The sequence below is a fragment of the Cervus canadensis genome, chromosome 22 (genome assembly GCF_019320065.1).
Source record: "Cervus canadensis isolate Bull #8, Minnesota chromosome 22, ASM1932006v1, whole genome shotgun sequence".
Classification (NCBI taxonomy): domain Eukaryota; kingdom Metazoa; phylum Chordata; class Mammalia; order Artiodactyla; family Cervidae; genus Cervus; species Cervus canadensis.
The window spans coordinates 21,512,915-21,529,012 of record NC_057407.1 but is presented as its reverse complement, the minus strand read 5'-3'; the positions used below and the strand labels follow the sequence as shown (position 1 = coordinate 21,529,012).

General features: G+C 38.9%; 1 protein-coding gene across 11 annotated transcripts in view; it reads left to right on the top strand.

Annotated features, from left to right (window-relative positions):
* CADPS (calcium dependent secretion activator) overlaps positions 1-16,098 on the top strand; it is a 469,363-nt gene that overhangs the window by 317,397 nt on the left and 135,868 nt on the right. For 8 of the 11 annotated variants that reach the window (XM_043442949.1, XM_043442951.1, XM_043442954.1 and 5 more), the window contains exons 11-12: positions 681-893; positions 13,864-14,000. In XM_043442949.1, coding sequence (XP_043298884.1) covers positions 681-893; positions 13,864-14,000 — 350 coding nt within the window. Of the gene's footprint in view, positions 1-680; positions 894-5,728; positions 5,741-13,863; positions 14,001-16,098 lie in introns of all 11 variants that reach the window. The other 3 variants (XM_043442944.1, XM_043442952.1, XM_043442946.1) reach the window with 1 other exon arrangement.

Here is a 16,098-nt window from a genome sequence, read left to right as displayed (position 1 = left end):
CCTTGTCAGAACCTAGACTTTTCCTCTAAGTGAAATGCAGAGCTCCTGGTAGGTTTTGAGCAGAGGGATGGCACAACCTGACTCTTGTGCTAAACCAATTACCCTGGCTTCCATCTAGAGGGTCAAGTATAGAGAGTGTGGGTGGAGGCAGATGGATCAGTTAGGAGGCTACTAGAATAATCCAGGTGAGAGGTGAATGTGGGTGAATTGAGTGGCAGCCCTGGAGAAGGAAGAAGGGGTCAAATTCTGTTGTAATGTCCTGAAAGTAGAGTCTTCAGAATTTCATTGGAATGGGCAGCAAGAGAAAAATCAGGAGTCCGAAAGGTCCCTGAGGTTGTGGACTTGAGAGGCGGGGTCAGGAGGTGTTTCTGTTGTCGTCGTTTGGCTTGTTTTTAAAAATGAGAAAAGTAATGGTATGTTTATAGATGAATACTTACCCTGCCATTAGGCAGTTCAGTTGACGACTCTGTCCCCAATAAAACAAAGGTGGCAGGAGACAACAGCCAGGCTCAAAATGCCTCTTGGACATCATGGTATCAAACTTGCTATCCTATAGTTAGATAAACAGATGCGCCTCTTTTCTCCAGCCCAAGGAAAAGCATAGAGACTGCCGCTTAGAGCTTAGTCCTGCTGAAAACATCGCAGCTCAACTTAGTAGTCTTTCTTCCCTTTTAACCCAGGTTTGGAGGGTGGCCGAGCCTTCTTCAATGCAGTCAAAGAAGGAGACACCGTGATATTTGCAAGTGATGATGAGCAAGATCGCATTCTCTGGGTCCAGGCCATGTATCGGGCCACTGGGCAATCACACAAGCCTGTGCCCCCAACCCAAGTCCAGAAACTGAACGCCAAGGGAGGGAATGTGCCTCAGTTGGACGCCCCCATCTCCCAATTTTGTAAGTAAATATGCCATTTGTTAAAACTAGTTCTGTAGAGTAAAGTCAGTCTTCTAAGGTTGAATTAGAAAATCTAGTTGCTTTCATATTAAGGATGCTCAAAATCATGTTTGCCTAAAAAAAAAAAAAAAGTTAATTCAAAGGGGGAGAGTTGGGACAAAAATGTTAGATAAAAGTAATTTTAAAGTGCAATACTTGACAATCCCCTCCTCCAGGACTAAACAAAGAAAAATATGTTTCAGGTGAATTTTTCTCTCTTTGTTTTGATGAGAGTTTAGAAGGCACAGCCAAACAGGTATTTGTTTGAGTCCTTCAAATATAGTAGGTTATGTATGTCCTTGCCTCATTTCTTCCTGTCAAAAGTAACTTTAAAATAGAGCTTAATGTGAAATAAATTTTAATATGCAACTTAAAACCATTTAAAAATAGATGATGACGTTATCACATGCAGTAGGAGAGGATGGGGGGACACAGGAACACACACAAGAAAATAACACAGTATCTAAAATCCCATTCTGAGCTAAAATACCAGAACCCAGAAATGAAACCATCTCCTTAAACAGTCCCAGTTCATATTCCAGTCTCTTCCTCTCTATAGGTTAGCATTAGTTTTAATTTCTTGCCCTTTCACCATGCCGTCTTGCTACCAAGATAGTTTTGATCTTAGGACAGTTTGGATCCACAGGGTAGGATGAAAGACAGCATGCTCTTGCAGATATTTATTGAAACAAATAAAATGGAAACACTGGAAACGTAAAGCACCAGATTCATTTCAGTTACAAGCATTCACCCTAAGTAAAGATGTCTGCCATACCCTGAAGACAGGTCAATTAGAAATAGATCAGGTATATGTCAGTTTTCAGCAATAATCATGGTGAGTCTTGTCTTTAGCATGGCACCTCCTCATTCAGTGTAGTTCACTGAGCAACTGTCTAGGTGATGAGACATGTTGATGAGGAAGACAAGGAGATACCTGTTTTCAGGATACCTCCAGCCCTGTGGGGAAGTCTAGACAGTAAACCAAGTTAAAAAAAAAAATAGTAAGATAGTTTCACACACTGAGAAACACCATAAAGAATGTCATGCATTGGTGAGAGAGTGGAAGGAGGAAATATAACACAGATGATCTGAGCTTAAGCCCAAATGATAGGAAGTTACCCCCACAGACATATGTGGGAAAAGAATCGCAGCAAAAGGGAAAGCAAGTGTGAAAATCCCTCATCGGAAACCTGACCTTGAACCCAGGGCTTTCATACAGTCTCCCCTCAGTTGTTCTTAAAACATGGACCACATAATTCTGTCGCTATAGCAACTAAGTAGAGGTAAGGGAATTCTGATGAATTCCACTGCCATGTCTGTTTCTATTTAACCAGACTGTGTTCTTAAATCTTGTTACACCTTTGCTGGTGGGGAAACATTCTTGTTGAATGACAAATACTACCCATCAGGTGCTGCCAGGGATTCTTGTCCTGTACTGATGGTTTTTTTTAAAGGAAGATGCTTTCCCTCTGGGACAGTGTAAATAATCACACAATCATGCGGGTTTCCACACAGAAAACCCTAAACAAATAAGAAGTCGAGGAAGGGCTCAGGGGAGGAGGGATAGCCCTTCTGATCATAACCACCACCAAAGTTTCCTACTCTTTTTTCCTGTAACATTTATGACACTTAACTTTATCTGAGAGCAAAAAGAGAGAAAAGAAGCATCTCTTTGTAAATGGTTTAGTCATTAGTTGAAATAAAACATTCCCAATATTAACTTAATTATAAAAATTCCTCTGTAATGGTAGCCCTTCTTTCACCTGGCCTGACAGACTCCTTATAAATGAATTTTGAAACAACACATCATATCATATCCCTCTGAGATGGAATTATCTGTGTATGAGGAAACAAAAATGCCTAATTATGATCACCATCTAAATCAACCTCATAAAACATGTATCACAGGTGATATTTGGAAAATCTTGGTTTTATTTCCAAATACTTTCCATTTCTTCTGAAGTCATTTCACCTTACATTCAGTGTCTCTGTTCTATTGTCTCCCCAGATTAAGAACCTAGTACTTGGTTCGCGATCAGTCCACTTTTTTCTCACTAGTATAGGAAAGAGAATGGAAATTCAGGGGTAAAATGAAATGGAGACCAGACACAGATTCTATAAAGGTGATGACTGAAAGAGGCTGTTGAAGGGGATGCATGCCTCTTTATGGAAATACACTAGGGCTCTTGATTTAGAGTTTCCTTTGTGGGTAGGATTCATTTAGCTATGAAATTAGAATCTGGTCAGTAGGCATCAGCTAGAAGATTTGTTTGCATACACGCAAGGTTGATGTATGTTACTATCCTAGTTGACAGAGGAAGCTTTTATTAAATAGTGCTCCCAAAGCAGAATTCTAAGAGTTAAAATTTGGGGATGAGGATAAGTAGTATCAATCCCTCAAGAGCATGTGAGGCTGGCTGGGAGGTGAGTGAAAAGGTCAGGGACGTCATGCCCCTGGGATTTACCAGAACCTGCTGCCAGAGCCACCCCCTTCTCTGTTACCTCCTCATCGCTGCCTGGGAACAGAAGGTCTCTAGAGAGTATGAGGTGCACCCCCCTACCAGGCTCTGTAAGGAGGAGGCCACTGCTTTCAGCCACGCAGATTGTGCCCTTCAGGAGGCTCTTTTCCCATAGATAAAAAGGTGAACGGTGCCTCTCGAGTTGTGCAGTGCTCACTTTGCACAACTGTATGCTTCTGACCCCGCAGTCAATGACACTCCTTACATGGAGCTTCAACCCACTAGCGTTAAACCCAGTAATCCCGTGGTTACTTTACTACCCCTGAAACAGAGCCTCAACCACTCCAGACTTTTATCTGTTGCTAGTGTAGGCACTTAATGAAAACTGTGTCCAGAGTGCCAGAAAGTGAGGCTCTGTTCCCATACTTTAGAAACTAGCATCGTAATCTGGTCAGGATTTAACCCACCCAAACTTCTGTATCTGATCCCCAGTCACTTACAGTCACGAGCATATAAAACCCACAAGAAAGATCCAAACGGGATCCAAGAATTTTGCATTCTGTGGTGTCAGTGAGTAGTTGTGCGAAACAACCCAAAAATTGCCGAGAGTGGGGGATATGTCATATTGAGCGGAGTCTGCCGTAGAGTGAAGTTATGTAACAGTTATTGCAAAGCTGCATTTAAACCTTTATATTCAAACCCTCACTATTAAACAGATTAGGTTTAGATTTATACTAAGTCAGATTTAGTGTTTATTCATACTTAGAATCCTAACTAGCTCATCCAAATTTGCCGAAACTTGCCTTACCCTGACAATTAAAGTCCTGTGTCCCAGAAACTGTTTAGTCCTGGGCAAACCGCGACAAATTGGTTACCTAGTGACTTAGCAGCAGCAACAGCAGCAGTGCTGCAAAGCAAGATTACAGAAAAATGGAAAACAATCACAACTAGTAAGAAATAGCAAGTGTTGACCCTTCACCGACATTTGCTTCTCAGTCTGTACCTCAGTTTATTTTGTCACATCACAAACATTGCCAGTCACAGACTCTAACAGAAGGAGTAAATACAATCAAGTATTGCATTTTAAAAAGATTTTGTTGACTTCTAAAAGGTAAGGATCATTGTTAAATACTTGATTCTGTGCACATCTCATTAAATCCCCAGTTTTGAATATTTACTCAAAGTAGCTGCCGTCCTTGCAAGTGAATGATGAAGAACTTTTTAATGAGTTAGCTTTGTAATCACTATGTTAGTATTTACATGGCAAAGGGAAGCTAACAGAAAAATGCAAGAGGTTTTTTGGATACAGAAAAATAAACACTCCAGTCTTGTCACGTCGCTGTCTGCTCAAGGGAAATTTGAGAATGGAACATTTTACAGTTTGGGATACTTGACTGTAATCATGAGTTTATTTGGGTCTTTCTAAATTCAGTTTGACAGACTTCTGGGTGCAGACTTTATTTCTTTTGCAATTTCAGAAGTTCGATTTCAAAATGAAAAGACACGTCTAAGAGTGGAGTGGAGTATTTATATGGAATTGGGAAAACTGGAAAAAAAATAGATCCTGCTATTCATTAGTTTCTATGTGACTCTAAAATAATTTTGGGAGGGTTCCACCAAACTTTACAACTTTTTTGTTCTTTTGTGGTTTTTTTGGTGTGTGTTATTGTTGATTTAATTTTCTCTCTCTCTCTTTTTTTTTTTTTTGTTTAAAACTTAAAAAAATTGTCAGTGCTTACCTGTACAACTTTTTACAACAAATACTTACAATTTTCTAATTTCTTAAGGCAAATGTTGCTTACTTTGGAAATGACATCCAAATCTATAATTGAGTGTTGCCACAATTTGTTATATCAAGTGGCCTCTCATTGAAACACCTGATCCCTGTCCAGTGTGTGTTAGAGGAACAGTAAAGATCAGTACCTCTGTTCTCAAGACTGGGAGGGGAGTGGGAATTTTAAGCTTTGCTATTTGGTCAATGATTATTTGATATATCACTTGCAATGAGTCTCATATTAATGTCTGTTTCTCAACTAATAACTGTTAATCACATCATAAATCCCTAAAGTTGGATGTTTTTGAGAATTGTTCTAGCTTTGCTACCACCTGAAGAGCCTTCAGCAGTTAGGGGGACCTTGGTTACTGTTGGTTTGGGGAGGGGGTTGGCTTTGGTTTTCTTGTTTTTTTTGTTTTGTTTCATTTAAGTTTTCTTGTTCAATCTTTGCTCGAACCCAAGAACTTTAGCTGCTAGGTTAGAACTCCTGTCTGCTTTCCTGAGCCTTGTTGCTAGTCTTTATGTTATTCTGGTTTGTTCCTTCTTACCCTGCTAACTTCTAGCTGGACTGAAGGGTAAGTGTTCCCCTATAGCTAGCACAGCTCAGATAATCAGACTAGATTATCTGACACCTGCAATGTGCTTCCTCCCTCTCCTCTGAAATCTTCCTCATGTCTAGACTTTGTAGTAAAACTTTTTATGTAATTTTCCTGACCTTAGGTTGGAAATGTAAGCTTCCATACTGAAACTAGGATGCATGTGATGTGTGCATAATTGCCTCCTCTCCTTGGCTTTCATATTGGCATCAAATGATCCTCTGAGTAAAGCCAACCATTAACATCTCCTATTTTTTTTTAATTCCAAGAATATTAATGAACATCACAATGAAATGGCAAATAATGCCTTCGTTTCATGGAATTCACAGCTACCTGACTGCTTAATGCCTGAAAACAGATCATTTTGCACTCTGATGATGTGTTGTTGTTGTTGTTTTTCCTTTCCCTTTCCAAAGGTTAGAATGGTCAGAGAATCAATGGTGTGGTAACCATGGATACCTTAACAAACAGAAAGGTGGGCTAGGAAACCCAAAGATGGTAATTGAGCAAGACTCTAAGAAATTGCAGAACACAATTAATAAAGTAAATACATCATTTGAACATGAAAGAATTCATTCTGCCTAAATTGAGGGTGTACTATAAGACCCAATAGAGGTTAATTTTTAAGAGAGAGATATAATACAGGCAGCTACCACACACAAAAGCAAGAAATTGAGGACACAATTGAAATCATGTAATGTATTCACAGAAACTTCAGATTCACAGTCTCACAATGTCATGGAGGGTTTAGACCTGTGGTCTCAAATCTCTTTCCACTGCTCTCCCAAGAACAATGACAACAATAACATTTTTTACATCATTTGTATTTGTATTCATTTTTCTAAAAATACACCTCTAAGAGGAAAAAAAAGAAACTTTAAAACTTAGAAAAACCATTCTCTTCACTATTTAAGTTATTACTAAAACAGAGTATACAGTTCCTTTATTCACAGAGGAAAAAGTCAGTCACCAAAAATGTGCTGAGGGAAAACTTGACATTAGAGGGAGCTAGAAAAATTGGTCAAGAGAGCAGGCAAATATGTACTCAAGTATTCTGAATGCTCACTTACAAGTTGTAGGTCGCATCATTTCTCCTGACCATTTAATAATAGTCCTTGATTCTTTTTGTTTCTTAATTTTGCTTTCCCCCTCCTTTCCTTTTTTTTTTTCTTTTCTTTTGCATAAATGTACCCCTAGCTAGCAGACAGATTTTTTTTTTTACCACTCCAAGCAGATACTTAATTCTTAATTTAACTTTCCTTCTTTTCCATGTCTGATGAGGCATTTTTAAAAGCTTACTGGAAAATGTGAACTTAGTGAAAATTTAGGATTTGCTATACTTAAAAAAAAAAAATCTACAAGATGGATGAATAGATGACTGAGTGAATTTTTTTCTAGTAAAATTATGTGTATTTGCACAACAACACATTGATATCCTAATAGACTTCCAAATAGTCATATGCCTAATTCCTTTCTAGAGTTTTGTCTGAGGAGATTTTTTGCTATATCTTCTTGTATTGTCAACTTGCAATTACTACATTGCAGGAATGCAACATCAGAGAATGAATTCAGCATTAACTTGCATGACCCCAAACTACACTGTAAATCACATTTCTTCTCTCCGTAAAGTACATGACTTTTTAGAAGAATAGACTCTCACAGTAAGGTCCAAAATTTTCCAAATACTGTGGTAGGCTCTCAATAGATCATATTAAATGAAGGGTCACTTCTTTGTTACCTACTTCAGGCACGTCTAACATATTGTTCACTAATCAACTGAGTATTTTCATGACCTATAGTGACTTATAGGAGACATTATTAATTAGTTAACTCTCGAAAATTTTGTTAGCTCATGCTGCAGTGCCATAAAAATATTATCAAGTGCTCTGTAAATTGTAAGTAAAGCAGGGAAAATTACAGATCATTTATTTGTTTCCTGATCACTGACAAAAATCTCTGATGATTTTTATTCGAAGCATTTGCCTAATGAAGAATCACACAAATGAACATTGAAATAAACATCACATGTTTATCCTCGTGGTTGTCCTGTCAGTGATTTCTGCAAAATGCAGTGTGGCCCTTGATAGCTTCTTAGGAAGCCTTTCGGTATTGGCCATGCAAGTTAGCTTGACTGAAGGACCATGAAAGAATTAAGTTGTTTCTCAAGGGCAGCAGGCAGGGGAGGACCAGTCTTTTGCTTGCTGTGCAGAGCTCAGGCAGGGAGCAACATCCCCTGGTTATTACTTGATCATGCCAAGAAAAACTCTTCTAGAAAAGTCCGTAAACAGCCAGCTGCCATCAATCATTGTCATTTCTTTATTTCATGTCTTCTGATGAGGTTGACTACTGTCATTGTTCGTTATTGTCCAAACCATACATTCACTCTTACACTGTCAAGCAGATATGACAAGCACACATTTTCCATATAAGAAAGATACAAAGTCACCTTTTAATTTGCAGTTTGAGTTCACAATGACTTTATAGTTACATTAGCTATTCTCTTGCCTCAAGCATCCATCAGGAGTAACAGCAGCCATAACTGTGCTCTAAATTTCAGTGATAAAACAGCTACCTCTAGTTTATTATCAAAGGGATTCATTAGAGAAAGGAGCCTCTCTCAGACAATTTATTAGCAACGTAGTCATAGTTTATTTTCAACAGCAGAATTTTTTCTCTAGCCTATAAAAAGTTCTAAAATGTAATATTACAAAATAAAAAGAGAGATTTGACCTTTTGTGTTCATTCCCTGAGCTGCTGGGATAATAAAGCCTCCATAAAATGAAAATTGAAAAACTATATTATCCACTCCCCTCAAGAAAATTCCATTTGGTAGACCTTACCGAAAACTTATCTAAATTTTTTTTGGATCAGAAACAAGGTCACACAAATATGCTTGCTATTAAGAGATCATGAAATAATATGATACATGCTTTCCTATTGTGAGGGAGAAAATATCAAACATGAAGTAAACCCAAACATCGTGATGGGTTAAAGAACAGGTAAATGATAGGATGGTCAATGAGGAACATCACTTGAAATTTAAGCAGATTAAATGAGAGTGTAAAGTCCACATAATCATATCATTCCAGGAACTGTGATTTTCTCAATATTCCTTAAATGCCACACCAAAATTTGTTTTCAAGCAAACTTGGGGTAAAGATTTTAGTTAGTTTCCACTTGAAAGGATACCTGCCTTCCTGAAGTCTGTGTGTCTGTCAGCCTTTTCCTTTATCATGGATGCCCACTGATAGTTCCTTAAATTTATAAATGTTGTTTAGGCACCATTATTCATCTAAGTTCAGTGTGAAGTCATTCTCCTATGCCCATGCTATAGAGGACTTCAAAATCTTTATACATTTAAAGCCCAGAAGTGAAACAAGTAGCATTGTTTGGAAGATGTGTTGAATTATGCCCTTGCTCCAAAGCCTATGAAATTACATAGCCCATTTTCAGTACATGTTAAGCCCTTGCAAACCAAGCAAGAGTTAGCAACTATTCAGCCAAGTCTGAAAAAGGTTAAGACTGAAGTAAATTCTTAAAATTCAGTCAATCCTTGATTTCTTAAATAAGTTAAAAAAAAAAAAACTGCACATATACTAATGAAAAAGAACATTGGTATGTGTCTCTGAAAGCAAGAGCTAATCCAAACCTCATTAGAGCTTTAAGCTTCTACTTTCCCCTCCTAATTCTGTTTTGCTCAGCCTAGTATTTAAATTCATTTGCATTCCCTTGACACATGCCAAACATTGGCAAAGAAATGGATCCCAAGGTGTCCTGAATCCAGGAATTGACTTTCTCACCCTTTTGCTCTGGGCTGTTTTCCCCTTGCTAATGTCAACATTGGAGTTTTCTTTTTCTCTCATCAGCCTGTTCCAATCGTTTGTACAGGGCAAAATGGGATTGCACAGAGCATTTAGTTTTTAATGTTCAGCACTGTGAAAGAACAGACTGGGCCATTGCAAGGATGACTGGATGGTGTTGCTTGAGAAGCACCCACAAGTTCTTTGAAACAGAATTTAGAACAGCTGGACCGCTGCAGTGTTTTATTTTAAAATAGACAACATATGTAATGCATATGGTCCTAGACATGTATGGAGACACAGGCAGACAATCTGAATGGTATCCAAAGACACCTGCACCTAGAATTCTGTTTCCTTTTATAAGATTTTTTTCCCCCCTAAGAGCACATGTTCCCACTTTGGGATTTGCAAGATGCCATCTGAATCCCCATGTGTGTGACTCCTTAATAAAGTCAATGGGAAGTTTCCTGGGATGGAGGTGTCAGAGTAAGTCAGTTAATAAATACCTCCTAAGGACCTGGCTCCTCCAAGAGCTGGCAGGGAAAATAACAGATCAGGAACGTACTCTCTAGAAACATACTATCTATCAGGGAATTTAAGTGTGTGTTCTGACCACAGAGAAATTGGAACATCATCCAGCAAAAACACAGAGACAGAGATTAGGAATTAATTATACAGGGCCAGAGGAGAGGCATAAAGCAGAGAGCTTGGGAAGGACTCTCAGCTTCCTAGAAACAATAAGGTTTAAGAGGCCACCTCTAACTAACATTAATGATCAATGTAGAGACAGCCTTGGCTTTCTGAGAATGTTAGACCAACTGACTTTGAGAGTGGTGAGAAGCCTGCTCGTCCACTCACAGCTAAGGTGAGCACCTAGTATATGCCAGGTACCTGGGTGCTTTACAGATTCTCCTTACCAGATCCTGTCAACAACCACCTCTGAGGGTAGACTCAAACACCTTTCTCAACTTAACATGTGAGGAAAATGAGACTCAGAAACATTAGTCAACTTCCTCATGTCTCATATCGTCTAACAGCAGAGCTGGCCTCACATTCAGTCTTTGTGACCCTCTAAGCCCAGCCATCTAAGCACCTGCTGTCCTACCTCAGATAAATTGTTCCTGTTGAATTTAATGTGTCAACATTTCCAAAAGTCAAGAAATAGAAAATATTTGTTGACCAAGTGAATTTATTTATTTCGATGAGATATTGATAAATTAATTATTTTAACACATATGTCTTGAGTACCTGCTGTGTGCCAGGTTCTGTTGTAGGTACTGGGAGCACAGCAGAGAACAAAAATTTCAAAATCCATGTTTGGATGGAGCTTCAAAATCAGATCCCTTCCATGGACACCTTAAAATAGCATTCCCCACCTACTGAGTCTCCATTTTTTTTTTCCTCCCCCTGAATGTAATAAACTCAGTGAAACTCTCAGAAATTTCATGGGAGCCAGCCACCCTCTTAAGCATTCTTGAGTTGTTGGAACCATTGAGACAATGAGCCTAATTCTGAATAAATGATGATTTTATGTAAGCAAAATCCAGGGGCTGCTCGGCTTACTTGCTGGAAATTCCCACTGCATTAAACTCCATCCCACGCACATGGAAGGTGTGAAAGGGACCTTAAGAATGATTAAATGACAGTGACAGCAGAAAGGGAACTGAAAGTTCGGCTCATTTTACACATGAGGAAACTGAGGCTCAGACAGATCGACACCTCCACCAGTATCCCGCACTTCTTTAAAACCGGAGCTCACGGGAGGGTCCAGACCTCCTCCCAGGCTCATTCACCATGTGAACTGACAAGAGACAAAAGGGGAAGAAGGGAAACAGCAATCTTTATGTTGATAGGATTACTTTCAGAAAAGGAAAACAGGCGGATTTTAAGCCTATTTTAAAGCCTGCTTTAAATTGTCAGTAAAAATGAAATTGTTCTTTCTATGAAGTCTAAGCCAAGAATTAGCGTGGTGAAGCTGTCTTGTGATGATGGATGGGGGAGGCGGGAGGGTGGGTCTGTACCCGGGTCTCCACGGAGGAGCCAAGCTCTCTTTGCAGATCCATTTCCTGAACTGGCAGCCAAGCAAAATAGTTCATCACCAAGTTTTCTAGAGGCTCAGCAGTTAAAGAGTAAGAGACTTGAAACACGGGCTATATTTTTAACAGCCACGAAAGAGAGTCCTCTTCTCTCTAGCTGAGTGACCATTTGCGTCATCATAATTGAAGAGCAGTAAAACGGCAGAGCCAAGCTGGTAAGGTGAATGGCCTGACCAGTTAGTCAACCTGCAGCCTCCTCTGGGAAATCTGAGAGCAGGAAGCTGGTGCTGGCTGAAACTCACCTCATCTATCTGCTAGAAATTGGGAGGCACAGCGTGAATGAGGCTTTTTATGAGGATGAAACAGGACAAGCAGTGGGTGTGTACCCCACTGTTAGTTTCTCCAGGGACTGACACGATGGGGCTAAAAGAACAGATTTGTCCTAGCTGATGGAGCGGTACCACATGGGTTACAGGAGTATCATCTTGCAGGAAGACACCTAAAGTTGGAGCAGGTTCAAACCACTTGCCTTGGGCCACGGAAAACACACACACACACACCCCACCCCACCCCGCAGAAACACCTAGCTTTTTCCCCAGAACTAACTTCCTGGCCACCTCTCTTTCCAGCCATCCCGAGTCGAAAGAGAAATACAGCTTGGAGACCACATTACCAGACAAAAGATGCTCAAAGATTAAGCACCTAGCCTCCGAATTGAAAGCACTTTCCTGAAGACAAATCTCAGGCAGCTGACCCAGCAAAGAGGCAGGTTCTCTAATAAAATTCCTGCGCATGTGATAGCCCTTCCAAAATCTCATATTTTATCCTCTGAAAGGAGCAAATTGGCTATTAAAACACACATTCTTTGACTTGCCTTCTGGAAACTGTTGCTTTCGTGTGTCTTGGGCATAAACAACACATCCTGTTCAAACACTGACCACTTGCTCCCTCTCTGAAAGATGACTGAAGATTTAAAAAGCTAATAGGAAGAAGGCATACATCTGACATACCATGCGTTTAGATTGAAATGATACACATTAATAATACAAGGGAAAATCATTATCTTAATATTACACTGTAACTATACCCCATTTTCAGTCAGCCCCCAAGCAGGGAAGGGAAAAAAAAGGCTGCCTGGGATGAAGGCCACGTTTGAAAATATTATTCAAACACCTTCTCTAGTCAGAAATCCATTCTCTGCATGTCCTGACAGCATTGCTGGTCCCTGGCAGGTGCCTGTATTCGAGTAGAATGTTGCACGCAAGGAGATGAATACACTCTTGCTTGATTTAAGATTCTTTTTCCCTGCAGCATTTCAGGAGAGTGAGTAAATATGAGATGGAGTGATCTAATTTCTAGGACCTTCGTTCCCTCCTCTTCCAAGATTTGCTTGGTCTCGCTTGAGTTGAATTCTCTGAGTTATTTTGCCGATTGAATATAGACTATTTTAGTTACACATATTGAGATTAATTAGTTAGCCCTTAGGAGGTTTTGCCTGCAGCCTTCACCCTGTAAGGAAAAGTGTGAATACATTGAGACTATTAATTCACAATAAATGGCAGATCATAGCCCTTGCTGAGTAAATTTGTTTGTCTTTCATAAGCTTTGCTAACTGAGTAAGCACACTATCTCAGGCAGTGTCCTTTGCTATCACTAACTAAATTCCCAGTGAACTTATTCTCCAGGTTTCAGTGGAAATCTTTTGTTATTATTTTGTTTTAATTTTGGAGGATGGGGACCCAAACCTTTTGTGCAACCAAATTGGCCACGGGGATTTGAAAGGGGAGGATACTAATATTGTCACTTGGCTGAGAATCAGCATAACCCTTTTTTTCCAGATGATCCCAGTAATTGTAGAGAAATTGCTCTAGACATAACCACTGGAATGGCAGAATCTATTAAAAATCGAAAAGCTAAATAGGCTTTTATAAGCAAAGATCCGATCTGCTTTCAGTGTTTGGTGAAACACAGGCGAAGTTACGGTCGTGTGCTTAGTTTTTCAAGAACAACATAAATGCACTAGAGTTGAGATCATTTGATAAACATGTTGATGCCAATATATTTTTGCCGAAATGCAATAAACTCACCAGTAAGTGATGCAAGTTGACAATGGGAGGTAAAAAGAGTATCTTGGGGATGTTGGTGGGCGGCGACGGGGAAACAGCTAGCGTTCGTAATGCTTAGTGAATTCCTGTGTATTTGAAATGTCAAAGAAAATGCGATGTTTCTCTAAATTGTGTCTCTCTCTACATGTATAAATGAACAGACGCAGATAGAGCTCAAAAACATGGCATGGATGAATTTATCTCTTCCAACCCCTGTAACTTTGACCACGCTTCCCTCTTTGAGATGGTGCAACGCCTAACTTTGGATCACAGACTTAATGATTCCTATTCTTGCCTGGCAAGTATATTCTTTGGTCTACAGCAATTTAAACGCAATAACATTTTGAAAGATAAAATATTTCTCTACCTTTGTGTCAGAAGCTCTTCTCCCCATTACGGAACCTCTTTAACAATTATAAATGTGTTCTTGATTTCCTGGGTTGAGATAGTTTTCCTTACCAAAGAAAGAAGACAGAGCGGGAGGAAGTTATCAGTAGAGACAGATCCAATTCCCCAGCCTCCCTATCTAAGCTTCCCCCTTTTCAGCTGCTACATGAGAAATATTCTCAAGAGGATAATCGAGTTTGGCACCTACTTGTAGAGAACTTGCAAAAATTGCCTTGGTTTCTTAGTCTTCAAGATCCCCCTCCCACCTCATTCCAGATAATAAGACCCTGTGCTCCTGTCTCAGAAATGAATAGATCCTTTTGTTTATATTTTTAAAGATTAAAATGGTTTGTCAATAAAGTTCACTTCCCCTTTCATAAGCTAAATGGGTTTGGGTTTGTTTGTTTGGGTGGCTTTTTTCCCTACATAGTATTCAAACCACTTTTATACCCTTGGAGGGAATTTTTTTATGGTGCTTAAGATGGTTAGAAGTCCAACTCTCCCACAAGAGCATGGGTATTTCTTAAAATCCTGTTTTAAGCCTAGATTTAAATCATTTAAATGCAAAGGACTGCTATTATGTCTTTATTGGATTTCTGAAGATACATTCTGGGCTTTATACTATGCAATTTAAAAGAGACTCAATTTATTTTCTTCTGCAAACCAGAAATTGTTATTTCTTAAAGATAGACTATTGATCCCACTTTATAGATGGGAAAGGTGAGGGGAAAGGGTGCAATGGCTTTACACAGAGGAAAAGCCTCATCTCTGACTCCACATACTAAGATGAATGTATCTGTATATTGTTAATATTAATTAACTCAGGTTAACATTTTATTGATATCAACATAAATATAATGAAAATCTGGATTTTTTTTCTTTAAATGACATGGCTTTCTCCTAAATCTGTTCCAATTTTTCTTTTAAATTCCTTTTTTTTGTTCTTTGTCAGAAGCCAAAATATTAAAATGACAGATAAAATAGTCTAAAAAACAGAAGATCATGTGGAATAATTTATTAATCTTTGTCTCATAAAAGATTCACTGATTATCTCAGGTTTAGAATCACGTTATCAGAAGTCTGAACTTTGCCAAACTGAAAAGGAATACATCATTTTGACTTAAAAAAAAAAAAAAAAAGGCTTACCTTGCATTGCAAGGCAGTTTTTCTCAAATGTGTTTCCTGTGATTGTGTAATTATTCACATAATTATAAATTGTGTTCATGAAACTTGTAAGAATTTGCCTCTGAACTTAAATTGTTTCCTTTTATATATAATTCCTAGTCTCTTGAGGAATGTTTTTGAGACATATTATTTTCAAGACTTTTTTCAAATCGTACTTTCTTCAAACAGTTTTCTTTTTCACTAAGAAATTCATCACTGAGGAGTGAATGCCCTCTAAAAAATTAAACCAGAAATGAAATTTTGAAGCTTGCTTCCTGATAGTCATATTCAGGCCTAAAAACCCCAAATTAATTGTGAATAGTGTAAAATAGTTTCCTTCCCTATTTGCATACCTGTATGTATTAATCGTCATCCCCCAATTTCAGAAAATAAGAACCATTAAGAGGACCTCATCTCCTGCCTCCATACATTCCATTTTCTCATTATTACAGTCTTTTTTTCCAGTCAGTTTTGGAGACCGACCAGCAGGGATACATAAATTTTTCTGTGTCTTCGACTGAGCTCCTAATTGATATTTCTTCAACTCTTTTCAAAGCAGCTATTTTGGCATCTACAAAAGACTTGGTGTCATCTGAGTCGTAGAAAATATATTTTAATCTTTCACAGCAGTGTTGTTTCTAAGATTTAGCATTTGGGGTAGCAGATGGAGTGGCAAAGAAGTTGCCTATAGGGGCAGCCCACTGCCTCGACTACTCTCCCGCCCTCTGCAGTAACTTATCATTTGAAATAGGAAAGATGCCGTCTTTCGTCGGATGCATTGCTGAGCTGCATGTTGTCAATCGAAGATTCCCCGGATCCCTAGCACAAGATCCGAGTGTTGCGGG